Source organism: Gallinula chloropus (genome assembly GCF_964237585.1).
Source record: "Gallinula chloropus genome assembly, chromosome: 23".
In the NCBI taxonomy this organism is placed as follows: Eukaryota; Metazoa; Chordata; class Aves; order Gruiformes; family Rallidae; genus Gallinula; species Gallinula chloropus.
The window spans coordinates 553,123-576,148 of NC_140108.1; the positions used below are offsets into that span (position 1 = coordinate 553,123).

The 23,026-nt window shown below is 41.4% G+C and overlaps 2 protein-coding genes across 2 annotated transcripts; both read right to left on the reverse strand.

The window, feature by feature from the left end:
- Positions 1-509: 509 nt before the first annotated feature.
- On the reverse strand, positions 510-8,171 carry LOC311200390 (arylacetamide deacetylase-like 4; the record flags this gene model as incomplete). Its single annotated transcript, XM_084274609.1, has 4 exons — positions 510-1,287; positions 2,058-2,121; positions 2,908-3,124; positions 8,016-8,171. The coding sequence occupies 4 exons, from the start codon at positions 8,169-8,171 to the stop codon at positions 510-512; spliced, it is 1,215 nt and encodes a 404-aa protein (XP_084130735.1).
- Positions 8,172-12,261: 4,090 nt separating this feature from the next.
- On the reverse strand, positions 12,262-20,913 carry LOC311200323 (arylacetamide deacetylase-like 4; the record flags this gene model as incomplete). The annotated part of the gene is made up of 4 exons (XM_084274529.1): positions 12,262-14,202; positions 15,549-15,612; positions 17,079-17,295; positions 20,743-20,913. The coding sequence occupies 4 exons, from the start codon at positions 20,911-20,913 to the stop codon at positions 13,431-13,433; spliced, it is 1,224 nt and encodes a 407-aa protein (XP_084130655.1). The 3' UTR covers positions 12,262-13,430.
- Positions 20,914-23,026: the final 2,113 nt, after the last annotated feature.

The following is a 23,026-nucleotide window of genomic DNA, read 5'->3' on the forward strand; positions in this document are numbered from 1 at the left end:
GCCTAACCCATTTCCTGACCTCCTCTCCTTTCCTTCCACTTTTTTCTTTTATGTCTATGCTCCAATACTTCCTGCTATATTCAGTTCTCTTCAAGCTTGCCTCAGATTCAGCTTTCACTGGGTGTAGGCTTTGCTAAATCATTGATCATGCTCATTATACACTTAATGTGTAGATTCCTGCCCTGTTACCTGCCCCGAGTTGTCCTCAAATAGTGGTTTGTGTATTAATACTGCCAGAACTAGAGCCAAACTACATTGCAAAACACCTGCTGTGGTGACTGGAGCTTTTGTGGGTACAGGGGAAAACTCTGAAGAGGTGGTAGAGGAAAAAAAGTTCACCCAATTTTGCCTATTGTAAGAGAAAATGCAGCAAACGCCATCATCAAATCAATTTATTGGGTAAAAAAAAAGAAATTTAAGGTGATGATTTGAGAAATGGAAAAGTAAGGGTGGTGCCTTTGCAGGCAATGAGAGAGGGGAATCAGGCAAGGAAAGCTACAAATGGAATTTTACATCAACCTTAGAAAATTTACTATCTTTTCCAGGCCTTTATGTCCCGATTGGAATGCTACCATCTCACCCAAAACAGCTAAGAACACTGTTCCATGGAATCCCTCTTGCAGATGGCACCAGGTCACTTTTATACCGTGATCCTCCAATCGTTTCTTGTACAGCAGCCCATCATCTCTAAGCACATCGAATTCACAGGTCAGAATGAAAGCCTCAGGAAGCCGAGCGATAACACTGTCTTCAGCTAGCAGTGGTGAAAAAACAGGCTCAAATATAGGCTTGATCAGCATATAGACATCTTTGGAGAATGGATGTGTTGTGCTTGGTTTGTAACCCCTGGTTTTAAACTCATGAGGGATGTAGTCAGGACTCACCCATTTCTGGTACTTAGGTTTCAACTCTTCGGGAACATGAGAGCCTTTGAATATTGCTTCTATGGCTGATGTGTCTTTATTAAGATACTTCAAACCCAGAACAAGAGTTCGTTCCTTTAACAAAATGGGGACCCCGTGATTCTGCTGATAAGAAGGCAAATTTAAGTCCACACACTGGAGAAAAGGGTATATTAGGATTTGTGCTCTCAGCTTTGGGACATCTCTTCGGTTCCCCATTGCTTGGGCAACAGCAGCAGTGAGAGTACCTCCACTACTGTCTCCACAGATGATAATGCGAGCAGGGTCTACTCCATAATCTTGTGCAGTCCTCATAAAGTGTACAGTGGCAGTGAGACAATCCTCAAACTGGGTTGGATATGGATGCTTAGGAGCTAAGCGGTACCTAAACAGGAGGGAAAGTGTTTTAACAGAATCCTATTTGCCAAATGGTCCCATTCACTTCTTTTCCTGTATTTCTTTCTGAAGATAGGAAAATACTCTGTGATGCTGATTACAGCAATAGAACTCATGAGAGTTATTGTGTTTGAATGAGCATAGAAAATTGATAATGAAAACATTAAAAGTTTTCAGTGGTTTTTTTATAAGTTCAATTTTTTGTAAACAGAAGAGGTAATGGTCCTTCAGGTATTTAATATGTAAATAGTAATTAGCGCAATTCTAATCGATTTCCAAGACACCACCTCTTTTCCTGAACTTTTAGAAATTGGTTCTTTTAAAAATCCATTACAGCTCATTAGAAAAAATATTCTGAATGTTCATCTTGGGTATATTTCTGCCCCCCTCCCTCCAGTTTTTCAGCACTACCGAAATGAGTATTTAGTGCTTTTAACAGACACAGTTACACTTCACTGCACTGGCTTTCAGCTTGGTTTGGACATGGCTTTAGGAAACCAAAACATCCTCACCTCTAAGTGGTGGCTACAAATTAGAAAATTATTATAATGCATTTTATTTGGAAATAAGCAAGTGGGAATTAGTTGAGTAATTCTTCCTGAGAGTAATTAGTGCCGGTGAAACACATGTGATCATTAAATATAAGTACTGCATGCACTCTGCAAAGAACTTGGCTTGCAGTGACTGTGCATTAGAGATTTACACACCTAGGAGGCACAAATGGCTATGATACAGTGTGCCTGGATTGATTCCACTTACCCAACAGACACTACCACTGAATTGGTTTTCCTGGCGAAATAGCGGCACGTTCTTTCATAGGCCCCTGGAAAACAAGGGATTTGGATGGAATTGGTACTGCTTTAAAAAGAAGTTGGATGAAAATATTGTGACATTCTTAGTCTGTGATTAACACTGAACTGTAACTTTCTTACTGTGGTATGGTCTAATCTGGACATTGCTCACAATTTCATCATGCCTGTGGGAATCTTCTTGCCAGTAAGAAACCTGGCATTTACACCAGTGCATTGCTTCAGTCTACTCTTGGAAAAGTCAGTTACGAGAAAGCACCACTGCTGCTACTTCTGAAGTGGTGTTGGAGAGAAGAAGTTGGGCTTTTTAAAAAAAAAATTCCAAACACAAACACAACCTCCCTCTGCTAAATCTTGTAGGAGATTTTTTCCTGTGTATGAGCCACCCTCTCATCTCTTATGCCTTTCCATTTCAAGTGCCAGAATGGTTTTTCCCTTGTTTTGCTGCTGTAAAGACACACAGCATTATACACACGTACACACAAGCTTGCACACTTGTGTGAACACAAACTGGCTTCTTTAAGAAATAAAATGCTGAGATTTTCAACTTTTCTTGTAAAAATGAAGGAGAAGAAAGAAAACAGCTATTAAAAATTAGCCAAGAATAAAAGTTCTAGGTACTCTAAGGCAATTTAATGTGCTACCTTATGCATGTAAATAAAATCTTTCTCCTGTCCTGAAATTAACATTACTTATGATGCTTAACCTACTAAGTCTTCTTGTCATTTAAGTACCATGTAGAGCAGCATGGAAACTGCATAGCATTTGTAGTTCCAGCTCCTATCATATATATTACTTACGAATGCTTCCAAACCGTCCAACTCCTCCATGAAAATAAAGGATTCCTCTTCTTTGGCCAGTGGTTGACATTTTTGGCTGGTAAATTCTTACTTTAACCTTTTCAAATCTTAAGTCCCTGATAAAAAGATGTTTATCTTTTAATGGTGGTATTCCGTCCATTGCAGCCCTGAGGACATTGACCTCTGAGGTGAGACCTATTTTTTCCAAGAATTTTGCCTGTTAATAAAAGGAAAGAAACCACAGATTGGTGCCAATTTCCATCTTATGTGGAGATTGATTATGGCAAATTTAAAATCCCATGGTCAGATCAAACTGTGTCTTCAGCTGATTCTTACAGTGAAGTTGCCAGTTATGATGATGATTTGGTTCCATCTTTCTTGTAATGTAATACCTACCAAAATTTGAAATTCAGAGAGCAGTTGATTTGAGAGGAATTGATGAACTTACCTTCTTTGAGCCAGTGGGAAAGCCTGTCTAAGAGCTGTTTTCACAGAAGCACAGTAACTTGGCTCATTAATACCATCTTACCTCTCTGACCAGAATATTAGCAGTGCTGTATAGCAGCACATAAAGCTTTGGGTTAGCTTTGGTGGTAATTTCTAGATTATATTAGAAATATAATTGAGAACATGGTGTTTTTCAAATTACTTCATTCTCCAGTGGTGAAACCCTAGTTTTATCAGTAGGAAAAAAGTCACACTCTTAATAGTAGATAAAAGAAGGTGTCAAATACTTCAACTTGTCAAGCACTTAAGTAGCCATGTGCCTGAATGAAATAAGTAGAGAGTAGTTGCAGCATTTTAAACTTCAGCTTTGGATGAAGAAATGGGACTAATACTTTGGTTTCACAAACTCCTGCTACTTCCTAACTTGCAGAAAAAAAATCTCTGTAGCATCTCCTACAGCTGACCAGCTAACCAAGAAGAGCTTTGAACCTTAGCTTGATCTGCTCACAGCTCAGTGATTTTTACTTGAACACTCAGGCTGAAGATTCTTATGTCACTCTGAGCTGGTCTACTTCACTGCATCTGAATGGCTTTAAGCAGTTGTAGTCTGCTCTGGTCTATTCCTGATCAAGGTGAAAAATATGAAGCAGTATCACTGTATTTCCACTATATGGGATTAAATTGTGTACTGTTCTTCTTCAGCAACAGACTTTTCTAATGAGTGATCTATTTTGTTGTGCTGCTGTTATTCATGTATATGTATTTCCAAAATGGATCTTAAAAACCCACACCTCACATTTCATGGACCCCCTGTAGCTCAGATTTGATGTAAGTATCCCAGCTGAGGCTGTTTGATGAAATGATCCCATTCCCAAGAAGAATCATCTTGTGGCCAAGTTTTAGCCTCTCACTGATTCCTTCTACAGAACTTCTGTGTGATATCCATGGAGAAATAATTTTGTTTCCTTAATCCCCCAATTCCCTCCAGTATTTTCTTTCCTCACACTAATACTTTTGTAACAGTAAAGGATAAACCTGTAATTAGCTATATTGTTTGTATATAATATAGAGATCATCTTTGTCTTGGAAGTACTAAAAATAACTAGGAGTCATCAACCTCTGTGTTAGTGTTGGCCATCTGATATCTCATTTTTGTTAAACCTGCTGTAGTTTCATGGGTCACCTTTCATAGAGAGAGAGGCATTTGTATTGCTCTCAGTCATGTCACTGTCAGCAGTGACTATCAGCTATGGGTTGCCTGCAACAATATACAGTTATGGCAGACAGAATCATAGAATCCTAGAGTCTCGTGAGACCCATAAGGCCCATTGAGTCCCACTCCTGGCTCCACACAGGCCCAGCCCAGTCAGACCATGGGGCTGAGGGCATCATCCAGATGCTTTTTGCCCTCATCCCAGCTCGGGGCTGTGACCCCTTCCCTGGGGAGCCTGTGCCAGTGCCCAACCCTCCTCTCAGCACAGAACCTCTTCCTGACACCCAGCCTAACCCTCCCCTGTCACAGCTTCATGCTGTTCCCTTGGGTTCTATCCCAGGTCCCCAAAGAGAGGAGAGAGATCAGCGCTGCCCCTTTGCTCCCCTCATCAGGAAGCCACAGACCCCGTGAGGTCTCCCCTCAGCCTCCTCTTCTCCAGGCTGAACAACCCCAGGGCCTCCAGCCTCTCCTCATAAGCCTTCCCCTCCAGACCCTTCCCCATCCTCAGTGCCTCCTCTGGACACTCTCCAGTAGCTTTGTGTCCCTCTTGTCCTGTGGTGCCCAAACCTGCACCCAGTGTCGAGGTGAGGCCACCCCAGCGCAGGGCAGAGTGGGACGATCCCCTCCCTGGCCCGGCTGGCTGTGCCGTGCTGGATGCACCCCAGGATGGGGTTGGCCCTCCTGGCTGCCTGGGCATATGGCTGGCTCATGGGAAACTCATTGTCCACCAAGACCCCCAGATCCCTCTCAGCACAGCCGGCCTCCAGCATCTCATCCCCCAGGCTGGGTGTGCAGCCAGGGCTGCCCCAGCCCAGGTGCAGAATCCGGCACTTGTCCTTGTTAAACTCCATGCTGGTGGTGATGGCCCAGCTCTCTCATCTGTCCAGGTCTCTATCTGAGATAGAATCATCACACCTGTTCTTCATAGTTATTTCTGTTAATCTTGTGGTGGTGCTTTAAATTATAAGTTGGTTTCTTTTCTGATTCAAGTCCCCTTTTTTGCTGTACATGGCTCCCTGATGCTGAGGTACCAGGGTTTGGCCTACAGTTTCTGGAAAATAGTGATCACTTGCATGGCAGCTGCAAGACTGGGCTATGTGTGCATAAAGATAGACCTTGAGTGTATCTACATGGGACATCACTGATTTCTTTGTTACCAGAAATCCCACTTCCAGGATCTTCATGAAGCAAGTGATTGCCCAAGTCAACCAAACATGACCAACATTTTGACATTGTAAATAAGTGCAACTGCTTACTAGTATAATTTGTAGACCAGTAGTTGGGCAGTTTGGTTATATATTGATTAAGGCTCTTCTAACACTACTTACAGGTAGCATAAGACAGTCCAACTATGGGACTAGAGATGTGCAACCTCATTTGAAGCATTGTCTAACTCAGCCTCTGCAGTCACACTGGTGCAAGTGTCTGGCTTTCCCAGTGAAATACAGAAAAACTGATCCCACTGGCAACAACTGGTGTGGAGATTTCCATGGATCAGGGAAAAAGCTGTGTAAGAGCTGAGTTAACTCAGAAGTGGGAGTTCAGATACATGTTCAAGCAAAGGACTAGGGCCTGCAGCAACACGTGTGGTAATGTCTGTGGGAGGGATGTGATAGAGCTCTGCTCTCTGTAGTGTTAGGGTCCCTTGTCCTCTGCACACAGGTACAGACACCTTCTGTGTGCACCCAAAAATTCACCTGAATTGCACTTTATTCCAGCCCTTCTACCTAAATGACGACTCGAATAAATCAGGTACAAGAAGCTTACAGAACTATTAAGATAGTAGGTAACATAATGTAATCAGCCCCTCTATTTCCCAGACAAGGTCAGTCACAGAATCATTGTTTAGCTTTACTTACATGTTTATTTTTCTTTTATACACTGAATCATAGATTGAAAAATAAAGGATGAGGTAATGGTGAAGAAGTTTTATTAATATTAGAATGTAGCTGGTTGTTTTTAAGTATATCCATATAGGTGAATGCAGACATTTCTTCATGAAATCTATTAGCCTGGGCACAAGTACTTCAAACTGGTTTGTCTCCAGTGACATCACATGCATCTTTTATCCCAACTGAATACTGGATATGCCAGCAAACTTTAATTTCCCCTGCAGTTTTGGCATCACAGGTTGTCATCACTTGAAAGGATTTGGCTACTTAATTACATAAGTAATTGGCCAAACTGCAACACCCGGAGCTGCTATGAACTCAGATGTTACTTGCATTTAAACTGGTGTATAACTATGTATTAATATTCCTATCTTTTTGCTCCTTTGAGGTGATGTGGTACAGTGCTTTTGCTTGGCTTCCAATTGGCCAGCCAAAATGATGCCAAAAACTACATTAATCACCAGTAAGTTTCTAAACTGCAGTTTGGTTTCTTCCCTATGAGTTACAGAAAGATCAAACTTTGATGGATAAAGAGTATATAAAGAGTGTTTACACAATGTGAAAGTCCATGCATTGCATAATAGTGATAAGAAACTTTAATTCTCCTTCTATTACTATCTCATTTTATTGCATGGTGTTACTGTCAGAGCACTGTTCAGGCCTGGGTGAGGCACTTCTCAGGAGATGGTGAGTCAGGCTCTTTGGAGCTAGCTGGTACACTTCAAAGAAAACTTAATAAGCAACATAGAAGGGAAAGGGAGGAAGAAATAGTAACTTTAGAACATGGAATTGAAGTGAGATGTAATGCACAAGCCAAAGAAACTGAAGGATTGTTTTCACAATATAAAAAACTAAACCAGAAGAAGCTTGATTCAGGTATCACAAAATACTGAACAGAGGCAACAATTAATTCATGAAAGGATAATTGATGACACAGAAGGACAAGTGGAAGTCACATTTTAGTTTTGAAGAGAAACAAGGATGAAAAACAAGGAAGGATCAGAAATATGCCCCAAAAATGAGATGGAAAGACAGCTTTAATATTGTGTGTACTATCTGAAAAGAAGGAAGTCATGTAGGCATATTGAAAGGCAGAAGATGATGAATGTGGCAGCTGTCTTTCAGATAGCTCAGGAGAGTGATACAGTTGGAGAAGAGAACTGAGATCATGGACATTGTTTAGTTGCTCATTCTCTAAATAAGCACCATGTTGTACAGAGCAGAAATTCCACATACAGAGTGCAGTAAGCTTCTTAAGCCTTCCAGCACTGCATCAAGGCAGCAGGATTAAGAACCTAAAACACAGACTACCAGAAAAAAATGGGTATTACACCATCTGCAGATTTTTTTTCCTTTGGAGCTGTATAGCAAACAGTAAAGTTACTATTGTGCTGAGCTGAAGGTATCTGCAGTGCTGCTCACATCACCAAATTCATCCAGTTGCATATTTGTAATATATTATAAACATTGATTCTAAAGCCACTCACTGATCCATTTCCCCTCTATCAGAAATGAAATTAAAAATTCCAGCTTTAACTGGCATAAGTTTTACTTACCAGACCAAACCCAAAGTTCACGATGTAATGGAAAAGGTAAAGCTTGTTGCGCTGACTAAATCCATGAGGGATATCTGCCTTGGGGTGTTCATAGTAGAATGCCATTGCCACTAAGACAGTCAAAACAGCAAGAAAAATCTCTAGGAGGAGTTCCATCTCACTGTGCTGTCAGGAGCCAGATGGAAGAACCAGGCTTCCTTCCCCCTTTCACTTTTGAAGTACTGCTGAAGGTAAAGGTGCAGGATTCTTTTCATATCCCATCATCCAGCTTTAAAAAATGCCAATAGGACGATGCAAAGATGTGGCAATCAAACCATACAATTAAAGAGACTAACAATTAGTCGTGGGAGAGGCTTGCATAAGCAGTTTTCCATATTTGCAGCTAACATGTTTTGAGTCTCTGCCCATCACCATAGAACCAGAGCTTGAGATGTCATTTGTAGCCTCAGTGTTACGAGAAGATGAAAATTAGTTCTGCCTGGAATAGAGTCAGGTTTGTGTTAACTCTGAGTTGCTGTGAGTTCCCATGGAACAGGATTCCTTAGTAGTCATCTCCAAGCTGTGCAGTTCTGTGATTTGTTGCATCTCCACACCTTACTTCTTCAGACTTTTAGTGAAATCAAGGTTTCAGTGTTGCAAGCACATTTCATCATGTTTGATGACTGATTTTGTACACTGCTGTGCTCTTGCATCTTCGACTCTAATGGAACCAGAAGCAGCTGCAGCCTGATGTGCCAGTGCTTTGCGTCTTGCTTGGTCCTCCTTAATAGCTTTTCTCCAGCCAGTGAAGGCCTGTACCAACTGTTGTGTTTGTGTGTGGCTTTTTAACGGCCTCTTGGTTGAGCCTTACAGTACTGCAGTCTCTGTCTTCTCAGGAGTACATTGCTTACAGGTGTCTTTCCAGGTAGGAATATAATTCCAGCTGATGAAGACTATGCTTGGACTTGATGCTTTCAGATTAGACATCAGTAGCCTGCTCTTTTCTGTATACTCTGGGGTGACCTTCAGGATCTGTGCCTTCCACTGGAATCAACATTATTTTTCAGTACACAAATAATTTCTGATTAAGATTTAATCTGAAACAAAAAAATCTGTAAAGCAACATTTTTTTCAGGTCATGTGATGTCACCTTTGGGAACAGTGGCTTTTTACCAGTCTGCTCAAGCTGGGAAGGCAACAGATTCCCTCTCTGAAGAACAGCAGTATGGGTAAAATTAATGGATATAATCTCTCCTTAAATTTAAAAATAAAAAAAGAGTCTGAGGGATGAGCTGACCTCGAGATGTATATTAAAATGGAACTAAAATTTGTGAACCCCAGAGCTTTAGAATGAATTCATGACCAGTGTAGGAAAGAAGACCTCAGACTTGATTCCTGACTTTAGAAACTGTTAATTAATTGCTTAAATAAATGAGTCGAAACTTCATTTTTGAATCTGGTGATGATACATTCTCTGAGAAGCAGCTGATTCCATGTTCTGCTCCCTCTGCCCAAAGTGTTTACTCATTTTATCCAGCGACTCTTTGTGGACTTTAATTTCCCAACATCCCTTGTTCCCTCTCACTCCCTTGCCAGAAGGTTGTTTACATGCTGAGTATAAAATCAGGTTGGTTTTTGTTTATTCTTCTTTGTGGTGTTTGATCCAGTCACCCAGCTCGATAAGGGATGTTGCTGAAAGGGATGGTGCCTGGTGATTGGGACACTCTCTTGGGAAATGGAAGTGCTGAATTCAAACCCAGCAGGACCGAGGTGCATGTAGGGTTCAGATTTCTTATAGCTCCTACAAGATCATTAGGAAATACTGTTACACAAAATGTGGTTGCAGCTCCCTTCTTCAACATTTAATAGTGAAAGTAATTAATCAGCTTTGTGCTAAACCATACTCCCAGTGAGTTAGGTGTGGTCTACGTGTGCTTATCAGATTTGGTCCCTCTGGGGATCTAAGTAGTCTTCTGACACTTGTGACAGATCCTTTGTATTAAGATTCTGGCCAGCTATTGTTCATCTGTTTTCTAAATCCTTTTGGTAGCCACTTTACCAAAGGCTGGTACGTCTTGGGCTCCTTTGGGCACATTAACTAGGTCCAGACATCACAGCACCCCCACCAACTCCAGAGGCTCCACACAAAGACTGGATGTGCTGGAATCTGGTATCAGTTGTAGAAGAAACAGAGTGTTTTCTGAAATAATGAACTTTTTTTTTTCTTTGGGCATTGCACATACACAGAAACATACTTAATATTCTGTGATTCTAGAGTCAGCAGTTTACAAGCTTGTTCAAATCCCAGGAGAGAGAACCATTCTCTGAATAATCTTTCAAATGTATGCTCTCTCCAGCTTCTGACTTTTTAACCTTATTTGCTCCTGGACAATAGACCAGAGAAATTGGTCCCTGAGGCTAAATCCCATTTTCTCCTACCCCAGGATCTAATTTACTTCTTAATTTCCAGTGGTGAGCTAAATGTTAGTTCCTGAACTCTTGTCAAGACTGGGCTGTCATCCTTAAGCTTTTTTTCCTGTTGTGTAAGCTGCACATGGTAGGAGAGACGCAGCTTGAGCCAGTTGCTATGTAGTCTTCAGGCTGATGAGGTGGCAACTAGGTACTCACCTGCTTGGTGTGGGACACACCAATACTGGGCATATCTCCCAGAGATGGTGGTTGGACTCGAGCAGCTCCTATGACATCCTGCAGAGCGTGAGAGCCATCTGGTGCTTGAAATCTGGGAACAGAGCGACTAAAGTCCTCACCAATGTCCTCTGTGAGCATTGCAGAGCACTGACAAGATCTGTTAATGGTGTTTTTACATGATACCTTGTGTGTGCACACTTGTGTCTGGGATTATTTAACTGCATGAATAATTACACAATCACAGGATCACAAGGTTGGAAAAGACCTTTAAAGATCATCAAGTCCAACCATTCCTGTCCTAAGCTAAACCAGATCCCTGAGCACCTCATCTACCCTTTTTTTAAACACATCCAGGGAAGGTGACTCAACCACCTCCCTGTGCAGCCTGTTATTATTCCTTGTGGGAAGACACTGGTGTGCATGATTCTGTGGGTGCACTGCAAGTTTTTGCTTGGTTGTGTTTGAAGCCATTCGCTGTGGCTTGTGGAATGTGCAGCGAGGTGAACGTTTCTATGTAAGAATAACTGAATTCTAGGGGTCAGAAGAGACCTCAAGAGATCATCAAATCCATCCCCCCCTGCCAGAGCAGGTTCCCTGGGACAGACAGGCTAGTAAAAATTATCCTGTGTCTTTCCCTAGAAAAAAGAAAAATCTTTAAATGAGTGATAATGATGAAAACTTATTTCACCCTTTGAAAACTATTAAATGTCTTCAAACAAATGATCATTCTATCTTAGCAGTGTGAGACACAGAGCAGATCTGCGTCTCATTAAAATAAATTAAAAGACAGGAAGTTCCATGGAGACAATTAGATCTTGGGACTTGCTAAATTTTAGCAAATCTGTGAGTTGCTACTAGAGAAGGAATAACATGTTTCAGTGCTCACAGTTCTCTGCTTACCCATCTGCACTGCCCTGGCTAGAACCCTCACGACAGATTAAAGGGCATGTGTTCAAGAGAGCTGATAATTCTGCTGACATACTGTAAAGATAAATGTGTTCTTATTTGTAGTAAATGAAGATCTAGAGACAAAGAACCATGGAAGAATCTCAGGAGGAGATGAGTGTCGAGTTTGGATATTGGCCCATAAATGAGGTGTGAGCCCAGAGGCTGAATAATGAAAAAACCCCAGGTATTGGAATGCTGCACTGCCAAGAAGTTCAGTCACCCTGCACAGAACGTGTGACCATATGTGATCATCTCATAGCTTAAACACAAAGTGTGGACAGCCTTAGTTCTGGCACTTCAACATCTCTGTACCTGCAAAGAACTGTCAGAAGAGTTCTCCTGGTATAGAAGATGGGAAGAGCAATAGATGGGTAAGATAAGTAAGGATAAGCCTCCTGGCTCTCACAGGTTGGGCTGAAGCTCGCAGAGCTCGCGCGTGTAGCGAGAGAGTCCAGCCACAGCAGGACCCGCATGGATTAACTGCTCAGACACCACCCAGCCTTTCGCGCAGCTTTTACAGCAGATCCCGGCTCTGCTGGCATAGCTTCAGCTACCAGCGTGTCAGCTGGTAAGCCAACTGTCATCTTGAGATCAGAAACTAGAAACGAAGCCACAATTTCACATCAGGTTGCATAACCAAGGCAAATCCTGTAATCCTCAAAGAGTGGAACAACTGGAACTTTATTTGGTTATTTACTGGGGATGAATCTTTGCTTGAGGAGTAAATCTAATACCTGCAATAGGAAAAATGAAACAAAATATCTGTGGTATCAACAAAGCATGAAGAAACCTAATTTCATTAGCTGAGAGGGACTGGACAACAAGAATTCACAAGTCACAACTTGTTGTTCCAAGGATTTGTAACTGCTAACTTGTCACCAGCTTTAATTAACCTGGTGACAACAGGGAGAATTTAACCCACCGCTTTCTTCCTACTCACAGTTTGACTGGCAGAGAATGAAGATAAGTACTAACCTCTTTCCACATTGTGTCTGCATAGATATTACAAGTGCAAGGTGGTTGTATAACAATGATGAAATATTTTACAGTTCCTAGGCATTGCCTGCCTAGCTGTTTTGACATGTAGCAGCTATCACCTTGGCATCAGTGTTTAGCAAAGGTGGATCTGTCCTAATAGGCAATGTAACAATTAAGCTGAGATTTATTTTTTTATTCCCCTTCATGTTTTGGATATTCACAGAAATTATTTGGGCAGCATCCAAACTTTGTCCCCAAATTCTGAGGAAACAAGTTGATTGTTTATCTGATTTCAAAAAGGCAAAACCCACTATGTCTCTGTCTTCCCCAAATGCATCAAACGCTCCTCAGAGAGGAACTTAATAATATATAACTTAGAGGATGTTTGGTGATGTCTGTGCGGTTCTCCCTCACTGCATCTCTGTTACCTGACTTGGATGCTTGTGGGTAACCATGTCATACAGCTCACATTTCTGTACCTACCTCAGTGCCAAGCATTTCCCTTTAAAATCAGATTTGTAACTACACTTAATTCCCTCCTACAGATTTTATCATCAAGTCCAAAGCACACAGTGCATGCTTTTAAATGGTTTTTGCTACGGTGAGTTCTTATTCCATGAGAGAAGAAAAACTCCACAATACTAGAGAACAGCAAAGCCATCAAACCAATTAATGGGTTTGGGGAAAAAAAAGGAAGATTAAAAATACATCATCTTCCCAAGTATTAGCAATTGAATAGAGTTCAGCAGATGGTGCTAATTGGAATCTTCCTTGCCTTGATTCTAATGTACCAATAGCCAGTCAGTAGTTAACTGAAATACACTCTGCCTGCACCCCAGTTCACTGTATCCAAGAAAACATTTAATAGCCTTTTAGAAAGTTGACAGTGTGGTTCACTATTTTACTTGCTGATGGAAAAGAGAAAATACCATAACCAAAAAATCCCAGGGCACAGTGGAAGCCTTCTTCCACGTGGTACCAGGTGACCTTTACGTTGTTGTCCTCTAACCGTTTCTTGTACAACAATCCATCATCTCTGAGCACATCGTGCTCACAGGTGATTATACAAGTATCAGGTAGGCAGCAAACAACAGCATCTTCTGCAAAGAGTGGGGAAAGTCTTGTCCTTAACAGTTCTTTTGTTTCTTCATGGACTTGAGGCAAAAACAAAGTGGGTGGTGGTATTTTATAACCCAGTTTAAATCTCTCTGGGATAAGATCAGGATTTATCCATTTTGTATACTTCAAGTTAATACTCTCTGGAACGTGAGAACCTGCCAAAACAGCTTCCTTCAAAGAGCAATCCTTTCCCAAGTATTTCAGAAGAAAATATACTGCTCGGTCCCTGGTCAAGAAGGGAGTGAAAGCATTTCTCTGGTGAGATGGCAGATTAAAGTTCAGTGCTTGGAGGAATGGATAGATCAGTACCTGGGCACGTATCTTTGGGATATCTTGTCTGTTTACCAGTTCTTGGCAAATGGTAGCAGTAAAAGTGCCCCCTGCACTATCCCCCAAAACAATAATCCGATCAGGATCCACCCCGAAGCTTTCTGCAGTCTTCAAGAAGTGTTCAGTAGCAGTGAGACACTCCAGGGTTTGGGATGGATACTTACGCTCAGGAGATAAATGATACCTGAAACGGACAAGAGATGGCTATTATTACAAGCCCCTGTCTTTGTAAATTGCTTGGAAGTGTCATCTTAAACACATCCCATCCATTTGCAAAAACTCACCCAAACCAGTATTCCTTAATGAAAGCTTTGTGTGCTGAAGCAAACCAGAACAGCTTCCCCTCCCAGTGCCATCCAAACACAGAGCCCGTTGAGCACGAGGTTTGTTGTAGCATCACTGAAGAGCACGAGGGCTTGAGTAGTGCAGTGCAATCACCCACACTGTGCAAAGCCTGAATTCCAGCTCTGAGTGCTCCTCCTGGCCGCAGAGTTCATGCCAGCAGGGAAGTCAGAAGTTCTCATTTGGACTGGCCTTGCAGGTCTGTACAGCTGTGAGTCAGCCCTGCCTACCCCCAGGATCCAACCACCTCCTGGCTCCTGAGCTTTTTACACTACAGACACTGAGTATTGTGTTAGTACACAGTACTGCTGCGTTGGGTATTAGTGTTATTTCAGCCTGGAGAGGAGAAGGCTGTGGGGGCACCTCATTGCAGCCTTCCAGTCCCTGAAGGGAGCAGAGGAACAGGAGGGGAATCAGCTTGTTAAAGGGCAGAGACTGGCAGGACAAGGGGGATGGAGTGAAGCTGAAGGAGGGAAGGTTTAAATTGGCTATTAGGGGGAAGTTCTTTCCAGAGAGAGTAGTGAGGGGCTGGAACAGGCTGCCCAGAGAGGGGGTGGGTGCCCCATCCCTGGGGGTGTTCAAGGCCAGGTTGGATGGGGCCCTGGGCAGCCTTGTGTAGCTCCAGGCCTGGAGGTTGGTGTCCCTGCCTGTGGCAGGGGGTTGGAGCTCTGTGATCCTTGGGGTCCCTTCCAACCCTGACCAGCCTGTGATTCTATGATTATTACATTTAAATATAAAAAGAATAATAACTTACTATATGATAAAACACCATACAGTAAATACACTGTGGTGACAAAATAGCTTCCTGGAGACAATGTGTTCATTTATTTTATTAGCTGAAATTGGGAAAACATCTTATAATTCCTCATTATCAAACAAAAGGAATGATTTTTGTGGCAATAAGAGCATAAAATGAACAAATCTCTGCTCTTCTGAAAATAGCTGGCATACATACTACTTCTGGCACTTCATAAGCCTGTATCATGTCTTCCTCACTGTCATTTCATGGCACATGCTTGCTCACACGTTTCAACAACACAGGGGTAGACAGTGCTAGAGCTTGGCATCTTTTCTGTGATCAGAGAAGTGTAAGTACAGAATGGCCATTGTCTGGGGGGTGGGAGAAGAGGGGGGGGAAGCAGCAGAACTGTCTAATTCTGGGAATGACATTGGGTGGAGCTCACTTACCCGACAGACACAACCACTGAATCAGATTTTCTGGCTATGTACTGGCATATTCTCTCATAGCTTCCTGAAGAACAAATGTCGTTAATGTAATTAATATCTTAGAATACATGAAGCAATATCATCCCCTGTGTTTTTATGACATATTGTCGTGAGGCGTGGGCCCCTTGCCTGCTTAATGAGCTACCCAGATTTCCTCTGGGATAAAAGTAATCTAGACTTTTGATTGTCAGGAGATACTGTTTAAGGACTCTGTTAGGAAAAGAAGGAATTATTACTATTACTATTATTATTATTCAAGGGGTGATGGTGGTTTTAAGCTGAGAGATGCTAGATTTAGATTAGATCTGAGGCAGAAATCCTGTCTGGGGAAGGGGGAGACCCTGGCACAGGGTGCCCTGGATCCCTGGCAGGGCTCAAGGCTGGGTTGGATGGGGCTTGGGGCACCCTGCGTGGGGTTGGGAGGCTGTCCTTGCCCATAGCAGGGGGCACTGGGGAGCTCTGAGGGCCCTTCCAACCCAAACTATTCTGTGATTATTTTCACATTCTTTAGAGTGGTTGGAAGGGATAAAGCAGCTTGAGATCTCTGTAAAAGCTTATTACATTGTTTTAAGTAATTATGAGTCTGAGGCTGTCTCAGGTAGGTCGTACCATTTTGTGGTGGGAATGCTAATTGCAGTTCTACAGCTAAGTGTAAGCACATTTTTGTATTTGAAGCAGAGATTTTACTCTTCTGACGAATGAAGGGTGCAGCTGGTATGCCCCCTGTGAAATCAGTGTGTTTCTCTGTGGCTAATTGAGGCAGAAATCTAAGGCATCCAAACTGTGCTACAGTAAATTGTCTATGTAATTATTCCATGGTAAGGTTGTGGGCATAAACACACCTCTTTTAATGTATTTAAAGATACATTGAGTTTCCCTTCAACCTGAGTTCTAAATTTACTGCATTTAGAAGATGTGTTTTACCAGTATTTGCTCAATTACAGAATTCTAATGCCATTTAACATGTGAGCATGTCTACTGCCTGTAGACACAGTATCTTTTAGAACTGTTTAAATTACAGGTTTGCAATTATCTGATTTCTCTAATAAATTAAACTAGGGGAAAAAAAAGACAATGTAACTAAAGCACATGCATCCTGGAGACACATTTTAAAACGGCTGCTACAGACCCCCTGAATTGCCATGAGCACTGTTTATAGGCATGTAAACATGCTACAGTTAGAGACCAAAGAGAGGAAGCAGCTGTTAGTAACTTCTGTCAGGTTTTCAGACAAAAAAAAAAGAATGTATTTCTTTAGCAGCACCACTTGCTGCAAGGAATATATATGCCATCAAGAGTGCTACATCCTATAACAATAATTTAGATAATAAGGGCAGATTAAAGACTTTAAAAAGTAAAAATAAACATTAAGTGCTTTCTATCTCTCCATCTCTCAAACTAAGCTTCAGTCACTTCTTAGGGTCAGGAGAGTTTTTTAAAAATTAAAGCTAACACTCCTCAATAATCATCATTTCCTTCTCAGTTCCTTACTGATGCTTCCGAATATCCCGCATCCTCCATGGAAGAAGATGACTCCTCTCCGTTTGCTTGCAGATGGTACTCTTGGGAGGTAAATCCTCACTGCCACCTCATCAAAATGCAGATCCTTTATGCAGAGCTTTGAATCCCTGTAAGCTGGCAGTCCATCAGTAATCAGCCTTAGAAGTACATGCTCCCCAAGAATTCCCAAACTTTCTAAGTTCCTTGCCTAGATAGATACAACAGGAAAAATGAGACATTAGTATAGGGAGTTCAGGTGTGCCCACTCTTCAAAGGCCACAAGCTACCTTTTTCTAGACTGTAATTAGCATAATTGTTTTGGTTATTTACTACTTTATACCATTACCACACGTAAGTGGCTTTGTGATTTCTGTTATGAAAGTGAAAATGTTCATGATTTGAGGCACCATTATTTCTGGTAGAATGTTGCAATGCTTGTTCTGTGCCATGGATTACACAAATACCTTGTCATTTTGGCAGTTTGGATTTACCACAAGTAACATGGGGCATTTGCTTAGGTATGGAAGCTGGGAGTCATGAGGCCTGAGGCTCCTTTGCTGATCAGTGAAGAGAAAGATGCCTTTCTTGAGGACAGTTCCAATTCCAGTGTGTTAAATCATGCTCTGGAGTTGGCTGTTCATCTCCATTGATTACCAAAGGAGGCTGGAGTATTTAAGGTCAGGTAAGATTAAAATGTTCCTAGCAGGACAGCATTTAGTACACTGGGAGAAACAGATTCATCCCAGCTTGCAAGATTCAGTAACTTACTGGTCTTGGGGCATCTCCATGCCACAGGGTCGGTGAGAACAAGCTTCAGGAAAATCACTAGTGCCTATAGCCAGTAAGGAAGGGCTGCTGGCCTAAATGAAGGACTCCATCAGTGAAACTGTTGCCTGTATGAAGATCTCACAGGTAGGGAAGACAAATATTCTGAAGACAGGGGAGGTTTGTTAAATGTGTCAAAACGTTTTCTTATCCCAGGCCAGTCAACTGCTGATAATTAAGTCAGCCTGAAGATCACACTGGAATCCTCCTTTATTTTGAGCACGTGTTCATGTATTTCCTGCTAGTGACATTTCCCTTCCCATTAAATGGTGGCTTAATTTCCCTCTATGGGCTATTATAATTCTTTCTTCTGGAATAATGGTAATCATCATGAGCAATCTGTAAATTGCATTGTTCCCTTCTGAGCAACACCAGTCTCTGTGTATGCTCCTCTATCAATGCCACAGGAACCAATGACCAGTTTTGGCTTGTAAGTTCTTTCCAGCCTAGTGTTTTGCTTTAGATCTGCTTTGTCTATCTCAGAGACAACTGAAATATTGACCTGAAATAGTAATTTTGCTGTGAAAGAACAACAAAGACTCAAATCTTTCTTAGGTGCATGGTCCCAGCTATCATGTATGTGATGCCAAATCTCACACAGATCAAGCACATTGCAACACCCACCCTCACCAAGGCCTTTCTCAAACAACACAGATTCTTTCTTCCTAATAATCTAGATCAGGCTGCAATAAACAGTTTGGATGTGAAGTAACAAAAGAAACTACCAGGAGCCATGGAAGAAAGAGAAAATAATATAGAAACAAGGATGAGAACCCAGAGATGATCTGGGGATTTTTCATAACACTCTGTGCCACAACTGCCAGCAATGCTTGGGGTATTTTAAGGTGCAGTTCCTGGAGACAGATAGATAAATACAATTCTTGGCTTATATTTGAAAATGCACATTTTTAGCTATCATTGCAAAGGGGAAAATGAATGTAAGAGCCAAGGCAGCTGTGGCAGAAACCACTGGGTCAATATAACCTTCCCCAAACTGCAATTTTCAAGAAGTCGCCCATCTTTTTGTCAGAGTTGGATTTTGTTAGCAGAATTGTGATACAGGGTTTATTTAATCTCATCTGTACTTTCCAACATCCCCAAGATTTTATAGAACTTTCAGATGACAGATAGTAATATGTATGATAATCTCAGTATCAAAACATTCTATCTAAATATCCCCTTTCCTTATCTCAGGAGCTCCTGATGTCACAGAGGCATCTTCAAATTCAGGGAAAACACTGTCATGAAGGAGAATGGGGAATTTGGTATGTATTCTGTTGAAAAACTCTTAATCAATAATTACACAATGCTTCAGAATCAATAACAATACACTCAAAAAGAAAAAGCTGGGATGTGAGCTAGCAGGAATTCTCTCTTCTCTTCCATTGGGGTTTGTCATTGATTTTTTTTATGACAGAATATGTGGATAGCTGCATCAGGGGCATTGTAGGTATGACATCACACTGCAGAGGTACACATTTAACTGACACATCACTGGCATGAGAGCAGCATTCATCAGAATGAGCAGGACATGTGCAATGTGCAAAGCATCCTGCACTTTACAGGAAATCTGCCATGCCCCCACTGTGAGGGTGGCTACTTCTGTGAGCATAAACATAAACCCAGACATCCATCAGAAGTACCAACAGATGTCTAAAGGTTTTCAAAAGAAAAGGAGATTCCCCAACCTCTCTGGACAGCTTGTCCCAGGCCTCTGCCATCCACACAGTGGAAAAGCTTTTCCTTATGTTCCCATGGAACCTCCTCTGCTCCAGCTGCACCCACTGCCCCTTGTCCTATCGCTGCCTTCCCTGAGAACAGCCTGGCTCCAGCCTCCTGACACTCACCCTGTACATATTTATAAACATTAATAAGGTCACCCCTCAGTCTACTCCAGGCTAAAGTGTCCCAGGTCCCTCAGCCTCTCCTCAGAAGGAAGATGTTCCATTCCCTTCCTCATCTCAGTGCCATGCGCTGGACTCTATCACGTAGCCTTCAACAGGCTGTAGTGCCCCAAATCACCTTCCAGGATGTGAGCCATTGCCACTGTGTTCATTACATGTAACTAGGGGATTAGAGAATAGAGATCAGCTCTGTACAAACATTAAGGAAGCCACTCTGTCATTTTCCTGCAGGTTTTCCTTTATGTGTTATATGCAGCATGGGACAGGGCTTAGGCTGCTCTTATGCACTACGGTTGCCTTCTCTGAAAGCTTTCTGGACAAAGTTCTTTCTCTGATGGCAAAGCACACAGCACAGTAAGTCTGGCTTACAAGTACTTAAATAGTACCTGATAACAGGTCTAGCTGAACCAGCTTTGACCAGGTTAGATTAACAACCTCTGGAGTTGCCTTCCAACCTACATGATTCTGTGATATTTCACTAAGACATGGTAATGGTGTCACTGCAGAAATAAGAACAGAATCATGGCTAAGAAAATTACTGCAGATAGTTCAAAATTTTGGAAATAACCTTAAATATATCAATGTGCATTGAGATACAGAAGATATTATTATTTTTATTCATGTAAATGGTATCCATAGCCCTCCTGTCATCCACAGTACCAATCATTCCATTATAGAAGGCAATAACGTTATAATTGTGGCATAAGAATGCATATCTCAGTATTTAAAAGAACTCACCTCATACTGGCTGCTTTTAGAATACTGCAATGGAATACCACATCAAACTCTGGCCTTTAACTTTAAAGCTGTGTTACTGTGTGCTTCCCATTGCACATTGTTGCAATATTTAGATGTGTATCTTCCTAGTTCTACTCAAATTTTTCCTTTCCTGAAAATCACAACATCACAGAGCATGACAAACTCACCAGAATTTCCACCAGAGTATATACCCAGTGATAGAAGCGGAGCTTTGATGGCTGGTCAACATCAGGAGGAATCTCTGCCTTGAAGGAATTACGGTGACTTACAATTAAAACCAGTAACACAAAAGCAACAAGAATTCCTGCTGTTAAAGCTAGAGCATAAAAGAATTCCATCTTCTTTGTTGGGAATACTTTACTAGAGAACTGTTTGATACAATTCAGTCAATATTTATATCCTCCGGACTGACTCCACTGAGTAATTTGCATACCCAAATTACTCCACCCTCCTCCTACAGGTAAGGCTGCCAGATGCTGGGAGCATAACAAACATCCGGTTATCACAGTTGTATGTAGCAGGCTCAAAGTTAATACAGAGAAGACTCAGGAAATGTCATTGGTTTGTATATTCCAGAATTGCAAAGGACCTTTATTTTTTATCTGGTCTAATTGTATTCTGCTTTATGAGCCTGAAAAGCTATGTGTGTGGGGTTTTGCTTCTATACTACTAAGTGTAAAGAAAGACACTACCTCTATGTAAGAACCCATAGACTAGTGGTCCTGAACTCCAGTCTCTGTGTTTAAGAACCTGTAATGGTTTTGCCCTTGGAATAGTTCTGAATTACTTTTTGCTTCGTGCAGATCTCTTCTTTTCCCTGCTATACTGCCAAGGCAGACAGCTGGCTGCAACTTAGAACAGACATTCTGAAGTACATCAAAAGGAATTTTGCCTTTAGAGCTTCATGTAGAGCTGTCAGTTATTTGGAAGCTCCCTACCTGAGTGTGAGAGCTTTGGCCCTAACCCAAATTCTGATTCACTCTAAAGAAAGGATTTTGATGGCTTTACAACTTCATTGTTTGCTGGTTTTCGCTAAGGCAACGCTACGTTATCCTCTGTTGTCATTAGGCTGTGGTTACACCATATGGCTTATGGCTAGCCAAAGGCTTGTACCAATCATGGTGGTGATAGTGAAGGAATAAGTGACCAGGGGCAACTCCACATATTTCTGTCCACCACGTGACTGGACAAAACTTGTTTGGTTAAAAGTAAAAAGCAAATGAAGATCAGCTCAGCTTGATGTAACCAGTACAACCTATGCTCATCCCCTGAACCTTCTGAAAAATTCCCTTATCACCACTAATTTCCCAGATACTTCATTTTTAAACCCTTATAAAAGCTTGTAATTGTGGCCATAGGATAGAAATGCTCCTTTTTATGAGCCATTAGATTCTGCATTCAGCCTGTAGTGGTGTTTCCTCAGAAGTGGGATCTTGACTAAAAAAAGGTGAGTCCTTTCTAGCTTTTCTTACACCCTTAAAAGAAGCAGATGAAATACATCTGCTTAGAGGAATCCCATTTATGCAAAATATGTATTACAGGAAAGAGCAAGAAACTTTAATGTGAATTAGTCAATAGGATAAATAAATATTTACCTGTGAGGAATGAGTAAACAACATGAGTCATAAGAGATAAAGTACCGGATGGCAAGAGCAACCAGACTTAAGAGGTCTAATCATTAACTTCAGCAAGCAAAACTGATTGAATTCTGTGGTTTTAAATTCAAATAAATAAATAAACAGGTGTTAAGGGTAAGAAAACCATTAAATCCATGCAAGTTATAACATGGAACGTGCTTAACTCAGCAGGTCTGCAACTTGTGATCATAGTAGGCATCTTTCCAACACCAACTCAAATTCTTTGACTAAGATGGGGAATAACTGAACTCTTCCATCATTGTGAGGAAGCCAGATGCTTAACATAGCCCCTCCCAGCCCCTTAACTCCATTCAGACCTGTGGGGTACACTAACTCAAATGATTTTATTTTTTTAATGCAAAAATTCAAACTACTTGGACATTCTGATAACTAATACCTAGATTGGGGCTTAATGAGTTTCACTAATCCATCTTAAAAATAGTAAGTTCTGAATGTCCCCATATAAAGATACTTTTAAATATGTCAAGTGAAAGTTCTTCTTTATTAATTTTTAATTCTCTTTGTGGTAGATTTAAACATCCCACTGATATTATCTTCTGAGTAAATAATGGAATATCCAGATTTCCCCTCATAAAAGCTGGATGTCAAAAACTCCAATTACCTTCTGCCAAATCACTCAGGAGCTCCCAATAGACTTTTTTTTTTCCCATAGTATCAAGAATTTCAGGCCAGCAACCATGCATCTAATTTGAAGGGAGGTAGGAGTCCTATGAAGAGGGGTTCTTGGACTTTGGGGTTAGTTAGTTGGTTTAGAGGAGTATATTTTTTTATCAAATAGTGTTGGACAGTTTAA